The 8972-nt window shown below is 44.2% G+C and overlaps 1 protein-coding gene across 1 annotated transcript in view; it reads right to left on the reverse strand.

Moving 5' to 3' along the window:
* Window positions 1-723: 723 nt before the first annotated feature.
* LOC102303769 (extracellular calcium-sensing receptor-like) overlaps window positions 724-8972 on the reverse strand; it is a 10582-nt gene continuing 2333 nt past the window's right edge. The window contains exons 7-9 of the mRNA XM_042217436.1: window positions 1960-2187; window positions 1743-1866; window positions 724-1634 (exon numbers count right to left, since the gene is read on the reverse strand). Of these exons, the coding sequence (XP_042073370.1) occupies window positions 724-1634; window positions 1743-1866; window positions 1960-2187 (1263 nt within the window). The remainder of the gene's footprint in view (window positions 1635-1742; window positions 1867-1959; window positions 2188-8972) is intronic.

Genomic DNA, 8972 nt, shown 5'->3' on the forward strand with positions numbered 1-8972 from the left:
TTGCAAAGTGCTGGTTCTACATCTAGCCAGGGTTCATCTAAGGAATCAAGTCTTATGTCTTGATTGCTTATAATCAGGGGTGCACATAAGTGGTCTGCAGGTGCGCATGCGCTTTTAAAATAAAATACGTGCACCAGATAAGAAGTTGCAAAGCGTGTTTGCTTACATAACATTTTCTGGAGGAGGACAGACATTTGTTTAGAACTCTTCAAGATGTCGAAGAAGCAAGCTCCTTTAACCCTTTAAGCAATTACTTTGGTGTTCCTCCACCTCCAAAGAACTGTCAGAAGGAGCCCGAACCGCAAAAGAAGCGCGTATTCTCGGAAAAGTGGTTCGGACAAAAACAGTGCCTTTTAATATAAAAGGCACCCCTGCTTATAATCCAAAATTATTGCTCAAAAATAAAACATTCTTGTATTTAAAACTTGTTAAAACGCTAACAATCTTGCATAAAATTCATTTATGTGAAAAATGGATTAAATCTTCTTTGTATCAACTATTTCTGTTGTTGATACTTTCAAATTCACATGCTTGGTTATGGAGTGTAAGAGTATTATAAACCCTGGTCAATATATTTTGAATACAAATCAGATTCAGAAAAGCAAGAAATAAAAGACTGAGCAATATGAGTATTAAATGAATCGAATTGTTTATATATTTATGATCTAATAATTTAAATGTATTTATTTTCATCCATGTATTTTAATTTATGTGGAAAAATGTTTACAATTCAGCGCCACGACCCATTATAGCCTTTTTTGTGTTCAATTCTGGTTTCAGCAGGATGATGTAACATTTGGGTCCAAACAGTGTGATCAAAAGACCAAAGCTCGAGGCCAGGATGGCAAATGCCTCCACTGCATCTGCATAATTTCCAGGTGAGCTTATATAAACAGGAACAAAAGCCACCCACACAGCACAGAAGATCAGCATGCTGAATGTGATGAGCTTGGCCTCATTAAAACTATCAGGGAGATTCCTCACCAGGAATGCAATTAGAAAACTGAGGACAGCCAACATGCCAATATAGCCTAATAACACTGCAAAACCCACAGGGGACCCAACTGCACACTCATAAACAATCATATCATTGTGGTATTGGGTGTTTTTATGTGGAGATGGGGAAGCAGAAACAAGCCAAGCAGTGCAAATGGCTGCTTGAACAGATGCAAGGCACAGAACTGTTCCTCTCTGCTGCATAGCACCAAACCACTTCAGACTGGTTCCCCCTCCTGGCTTGGAGGCTTTGAACACAGCCAGAACAACCATGGTTTTTACCAGGATGCATGAGACACACAGCACAAAGCTGATGCCAAATGCTGCATGTCTGAGTTGGCATGTCCACAGCCTGGGTCGTCCAATAAACAGCAGTGAACAAAGAAAGCACAACTTAAGTGACAGTAATACCTGGAAACTAAGTTCTGAATTGTTGGCACGTACTATGGGTGTTTTGTGATGGTAGATAAAGATCCCCAGAACAACAGCACATGTACATGTGCCCAGCAGTGAGGTTGCTGTCAAACAAATACCCAAAGGCTCATGGTAGGAGAGGAACTCTGTCTTCTTTGGAACACAATGGTCACGTTGGGGGTTTGACCAAAAGTCCTCTGGACAACTGGTGCACCCCAGGGAGTCTAATAAAAGGTAGAAAGATGAAGAAAGGGGAGGATGGTAAAATGCATATTATATACAGATACGAATTAAATTTTATTTTTATGCAATGTTGAAAGATAAACACTTACTGCTTATATTATTGACTTTTCCGTCAGAACAAGGGATGCAGTCAAAACAGCATTTGGGTTCCCCCTTCTTTCTCACCATGTGGGTACCAGGTGGACAGCTCTCACTGCATACTGATTGAACTGGCTGTTGGACAAAATATAAATAAATATTGCCTGCTACAATTTTATGTAATACAAATGTCATAAAAGATAACTGTCAAATAAAAACATATCAAACCTTTTTGGAATTAAAGTTCCAGAAGATTTTGTCTTCATCAAGTAAGATTTCTTCACCTTTGAAAGCTGACCCCTTAACCTCACCCACATTATGAACTTCAGTGCTTCCATCAGGGAGCCACAACCAATTCATCACATCGTAAATTGGCACAACATCACCATTTTTATCAAATGACACTTGATCACCGAATGGAGTGGTGAAGTTTACCCTTTCCAAGTAATAAAGAAGCTGTTAAAAAGTAATATATAAGAAATTAATTTCACAGTGCAGGCAGTGGCACCCACTATCCAATAACCAAATTAAATCTAACACTTAACCCTTTAAGACCTACCATAGAACCAAGTCCGCCAGAGCTTATATGATATTTTTACATGCTGTGGAGCCATTTTTGGGAGCATTTCAAGTTGCTATACATCAATACAACCATTATAGCCCAGATTTTAATAATATGTATTCATTAAGTGCATAGTAATTACATAAATTGCAAAAAAGTGCAATAAACTACAAAAAAATTGAAAATCGTTTTTTTTTTTAACATATATTTCTAGTTAGAGAAATTTAAGAGGCTTATCCCTCAAAACTGTAAATACAAAAAAGTTGCACAAAATAGTTTCCCACCACAGGAAATTTATTTTGAGTGTCTTCATAGTTTTATTTTTGAAATACACCAATTTTTATACACTGCAGGAAAAACGAAAATAAATATTATACTGCAAATTTGCAAAAAGCAGCATATGCATCAAAATAAACTATTTCCAGCAGTGCAATATGAGTCCTAAGCATCCCAGAAACAACACAGAAAGTCATAAAGTCAAACATAACTTTTAAAAACACCAGTATAGGCCCTGATACGGTGGCCCTGAGAAGTAAAAACAACAAATTCTACACACAACAAAATGACGTCACTTCCGGTTTCGGGCAGGTAATGGCGGACATGCAAAAGTTCGCGCTGACGTCTATTCCAACGTAGGAAGTGTTATGAACAGCTGATCGGATCGGCAAAGCGTGTTTCTGGAATATTATGTTTTTGTTGCTGCAAGTGCTTTTTATGCAGTTTTTGCAAAGCTATATGTGGAAGGAAACCGTGACCTAGGACAAGCTGATGGCATAAGATGTAAGTACAACTCCTCCGGTTTCATATGCAAAAAAATTATTGCGCTAGCTTACGTGGTTGCAGTGCTACCGGGATTTAAAAATAGTTACGCAAAACAGAGCGTGCCCGCTCCACCGCGCCCCCGTCCGTCACCGCCGCGCCACGCACCCGGGATTCATACAAATAAGCTTGACGGGGCGCAAGCACACAGAAGCCGTCGCCCGACGGTCGCATCGGTCTCGTAAAGGGTGTAACTACGTCCTGCGTATCTATAATTAACAGCAGCATTCAGAAAGTTCCGATATGTTTTAACTGTGAAGACAGGCGAAGCACGCCTCCTCGCAAGTTGGGTTCCAGTATAGCTAGTCAGCAGGTAGCTAGTTAATGGTGGCTCTGAATGGCAGTGAGGTGCGGGCGATATAAGTGTCGAACGACGACAGTGAGACGCTCAAGTACGTGCTAAAGATGCGCATCGGCTTAGCCTCTCTCAGCTCATTTATCATTAATCGTACTCGCCGCGGTTCCGACTCATTTTGTTAATGCCGAACAAGGTCCACCACGTTGTTTGTCCTGGTGCTGAAATCGGTAAGTATAGGCGAAGTGAACCCGGTGGGTGTGTACGTCTCAGCTGAATCGCGAAGGAGTGCAAGTAGACCCAATTCGAATTTGAACGCCTCGCGACCTCCGGGCCGGATCGGCACCGCTGTCGGCCAGCTCGGATTGCACACCGACCTGGCCACAGCGCGGTGGCCACTCGATCCGCAGCGCCCGTCTGTCCCTGGCTTGTCAGTGTCGGCCGAGGCACTGTCAATGGGCAGAGGGCGGAATATCAGCGCCGCGCATAACAGCGCGCTTTGCTGACCAACAGATTGTACCCTTCCGAGCGCGCCGGACCGCGTTTGGCAATTTCCAAGGCACTCAGTGCTTCAGAGAGGACAGTTTCTCTGAGGATCTTTCCGTGTCAGGTTGACACAGATCTATTCGGGCCAGCCGACTCACCACCTCCACGTGCCCCAGACGCAATCTGTTCTGGAGCTGGGTGCAAAAGTCTGCGACTGAATGGTAAAATGTCGCGGCCAAGAGACCTGCCAGATAATCGCAGCCTGAAATGAAGACGTGTTTTGCAAACATCATTTTAGGTCTAAGTACGCCTGCTAGTGTCGTGCTTATGCTCGGCTTGTTCGTGTCTTGAACAACAGGACCATTAAACAGTGTCGGCAACGCTAACACCAGTGAGAACCGCTTTTGAAACTCGTCACCAGGTTGGTCTTGTACGCACGGGCTAGGCTGTTCACTCCGTCCGTGGACAAGCGCGCGTAGGGCATCAGCCGGCTGTAATTTGTGTGTAATGACGGGCAGATTCCCTGACCTGGAGTATTGTCCTCGAGCGAAAGTAGCCAATCGGCGCCGGGCTGGCGCTGGCTCCGCCCCAGTGGTATCCACCTAAGGGTATCACTGGCTATGCGGAGCCTCCAGGTGTTTTCGAAGCACACGGCAGCTGTCGTGCTGGTCCGAGGCCTGGTCCCACCCGCCCTTCCGGCCCTAACAGACTCCGTGTGACGGGGCCTCGCTGCTTCGAGCATTTCTGCCGTTTCAACTGACTCAGCTGTCGCAGGTTTTACCGTTCTCATCGCAGACATACCAGCACGCACGGGACGCCGCACCGTGGATTGTAAGATTGGGCGACAGCTGACCTAGGAGCCATCACCCGCGATGAGACGCTTGAAGTTGAGCTTAGCTTGACACTCGACAAGCAATTGCAGAGTGAGTCTGCATTCCATATTTTGCTTCTGCTGCACTCGGGCGCCCGACGACCACAATGACCAGGACATAAGTGAAGTGATCATTGAACACACGGTTTGAGAGAAACAGAATCTGCTTTGTAAACTGGCACTCGTTTCCATAAGGTATTTAGAACAATGTGAGGAGTCTCAAACAGGGCGCGCAGAAAAGGCAGTCACCGGCAGCGACGCTGCTGGATTTCTTCATCACATCCACAATCCTTCTGAGTTCATCTGTGTCTTTGTCAGTGGGTAAAACCTCAACATAGGCAAGGCAACCTTCTCCAGACACACTCAGCTCAGATTGTAAGGATCTGGCTGCATGAAGTCCATAATCATCATCAGTGATGAGCAGACCTGCCCAAGTCCAGCCAAAATATTTTAGAATCTGAATCATTGCACGTACCTAAGTGAATACAGATTAAAACATGAGTGCTGCTCATCAGCTGCTGTTGACTTTTTGTATTTGTCCAGATTGATTTTTAACCTGGAAAGCATCACTTGGGATCGTCCTAAAGAAGGATGGATACTTTTGACGGTCACTCAAACAGGAACATGTGGCAAAATAACTCACCTGTGAAAAACAGAAAATATGTTGTACATTATTTTCACATTAAATTTACAATTACAGGATTATAAACAAAAATGACATATTATGGTTAAAGTGATAACTTACCATGGGTACTCTGTACAAACCTAAGATGCTGGAGATAGCAATAGAACGTGTAGAGGAAGAATCACCCACAATCCCTACAACTGGAGGATTTCCAACACATGTACTGTGTAATATAATCTGTTCCTCTTGACCACTGACTAATGACAATGCTCCACGGAATCCAATTCCAAGTTCAGCACAGTTGTCATAAAGAGTGTATCCCAACGTCACATTAGGTAGCAAGCTGGAGTTGTTGTTGATCTCGTCAACAGCAAAAGCCATGGTTTGTGCCAGCCTAAATCCTTGTACATTGAAACTAACAAAAAACATTTTGATTTGAAAAATACATCAGGATACGTAGAAATTAGCTGAGCTTTATTAATCAACAAAATATAATTACTTATACTAATATATTAACATAATTACTTAATATTTATATTACCATTAGGTTTGTCCTGTTTCTCTCTTTTTTTCTGTTGTTTCCTTGTCATACTTACCTGTGGCAAGTAGGCTGTTCTGGCTGTGAGGTAAATAACAGGTCAGAAATGCTTGAGAAAAAGTGGACTGGAAACAGTCCTCCCAGGATGACATCTCCGCTCTTCTGCATTCTGTTTATATGAAATTGCTCCTGTAGTTGGCACGAGGAGGGAAACAGAGAAGATGGTATAGTATAAGAAAAATAAGAATACTGCACAATGAACAAGAGCAAATTGCTTTGTAAAAATGAGCTCATGACAGCTTTCAGATTTTCAGACCCTAGTCATTTCATTTTATTGCTTTGCCATTCCCTTTTATTGAGATGCTGTGTTGATGAATTTTCCATACCACCCATGTGAGAAAAACAAGGTGAAAGGGCGGGGCCTAAAACACATTTCATCAGAGATTGGTTTTGTATCGAGGAAAACTTAGGTAACGCTGTGAGTGTATTACTTTTGTTTATTTTATTCCTTTTTAATGTTATTTTATTTTTCAACAGTTATAAAGGAAGAATGATTTTCTTTTGGTTCAACCAAAATATGAGGTGCACACTGAGAGATATATCAAATTATTGTCGAATTATAATTCATGTACAGCAAAATTCATGGTAAATGTCTCAAAAGGGAATGATAAAAAAAAAAATTCCAAGTTCAAAGTTTGGGTTTTCTTTGAAAAAATATCAGTATATTTTTTTTAATCAATATTATTATTTTGAATGCCAGACTAAGTGGACTGGTACCGATCTCATTTCTTGAGACTGGTACCAGTCCAGGTGGGTAGTGGTGAGGGTTTCCTTAGGTTATAGAGCATGAGGCCAATAAGGAAAGTAGATGGTTGGCATTGACACAATACAGATGGCTGATTACAGAGCCTCGGGAGGCTGAAGTGAAGTAGAAGGTAAGTAATAAGGAAGGGGAGCTGGTAATTGAGTTTAGTTTCTGGCTTGCGGTTGCGCATTCCGCCTTCAGGTTGCGCCGTAAGATGGCCACACCGACGAGAGCACCCAGTCATCTCAGCAAAAATGTTATTATTTATTTTGTACTGCTTTCTATTTCTGTGCGCATAGCACAATCATATACTTGACATGAAACACAAATGCTTTGGGAGCTACGTTCGTCAGCCAGTTCAGATGTTACAGTAGGTTTCGACACCGTGAACGCTCTGCTACCTGGGATCCTTTGTTTACAAACAGGGGGAAATGCGCCGGATTTTTGAGCCGATCCCGACAGAGAAACAGCAAGCCACCTCTGCCCAGCATCCTGCTCGTGAATCTCCAGTATCTGGACAACAAACTTTCACTGTTTACCAGGGAGACCGAACGAAGGACATGCTGATAAAGCTACGGCTATGGACGAACTGTATGACATCATTATTGGACTTGAGAACAAAAATCCAGAAGCTGCCTTTATTGTGCTGGGAGACTTCAACAGAGCCAACATGAAGAAGGTTCTCCCCAAATACTATCAGCACATCTCCTTCCCCACAAGAGGTGATCAAACACTGGACCACTGTTACACTCCATTCAAAGAGTGCTACAAACACCTCCCCCACCCAGCTTTTGGTAAGGCAGACCATTGTTCCATACTGCTGCTGCCTGCATACAGACAAAGACTGAAACAGGAAAAACCAGCTTCCAGGGTTATTTACAAATGGGACAGTGAGGCTGAGGAGGTCCTGCAGGACTGCTTTGACACAACTGACTGGCAGATATTTGTGGATGCAGCTGATGGCAACATCAATGAACTCACAGACTCTGTCATTGGATATATTGGAAAGTGCATGGATGATACCATCACAAAAACCACTGTCCGCATATATCCAAATCAGAAACCCTGGGTAAATAAAGACGTTCGCGCCAAGCTAAAAGTGCGGACCTCTGCCTTTAACTCCGGGGATGCTGATGCATATAAAGCAGCCAGGTACGACCTCCGAAAGTCCATAAAAAAGGCCAGAAAGGACTACAGGGACAAAATGGAGTCCAGCTACCACAGCTTTGACACCAGGCGACTGTGGAATGGACTGCGCTGCATCACTGACTACAAGAAGGACAACACAGGCAGTGCTCAGCCTGCCGCAACTCTCGCAGACAAGCTTTGCAACTTCTTTGCTCGTTTTGAAGGCGACAACAGAGAACAGATCCTCTATCCTGAGGAGGACAGTGAGGCTGCAACTCTAACCCCAAAACAGAAACTTTGAGATGGACTTTCAAAAAGGTCAATCCTCACAAAGCTCCGGGTCCGGACGGCAGCCCAGGCCGGCTTCTCGGAGCGTGTGCTGACCAGCTGGCAGAGGTGTTCACCAACATCTTCAACCTCTCCCTGAGGCAGTCAGTGGTCCCCACGTCCCTCAAAACATCCACCATCATTCCCGTTCCTAAGAAATCCGTGGTCTCTTATCTGAATGACTACCGTCCTGTTTCACTGATGTCCGTCATCATGAAGTGCCTCGAGCAGCTGGTCAAAGGTCACATCTGCTCCTCCCTCCCTGACACACTGGACCCCCTTCGCCTATCGGGCAAACAGAGCCACTGAGGGTGCCATCGTCCTGGCAATGCACACCACCCTCACTCACCTGGAAAAAGGGAATACATATTCATGAATGCTCTTCATCGACTACAGCTCAACATTTAACGCCATTGTGGAGTACACCAGGCACAAATACACGCACACGCAGGTATGTACTGCCAAATTCCACATTTATTGACGTGTTTGTTTTGACAGCTGAATCAGTCGCACAGCCTGACAGCTCACGAGCCCAGCTGATCTCTCTCTGGCCGCTCCTCCCCGTCTCACTATAAAAACACAGCGGAGGGAGACCATCATCAGTACATAAACACCATCAGCTGTTCTTACCGGCCTCGCAGCGCCGCCCTGTTGAGCCTTCTGCTCCACTCCTCCCCTGCAGCTGCGCCCGGGGCCACGCCTCCGCCAGCCATCATCCACTCAAAACTTACCTCGAAGCTCCTTGACCTTGGCCTAGCAACACCAATCTGCAGATGGAGCTAAAC

The sequence above is a fragment of the Haplochromis burtoni genome, unplaced genomic scaffold, assembly GCF_018398535.1.
Source record: "Haplochromis burtoni strain Fernald_Lab_line unplaced genomic scaffold, NCSU_Asbu1 Contig_1978, whole genome shotgun sequence".
NCBI classification, from domain to species: Eukaryota; Metazoa; Chordata; class Actinopteri; order Cichliformes; family Cichlidae; genus Haplochromis; species Haplochromis burtoni.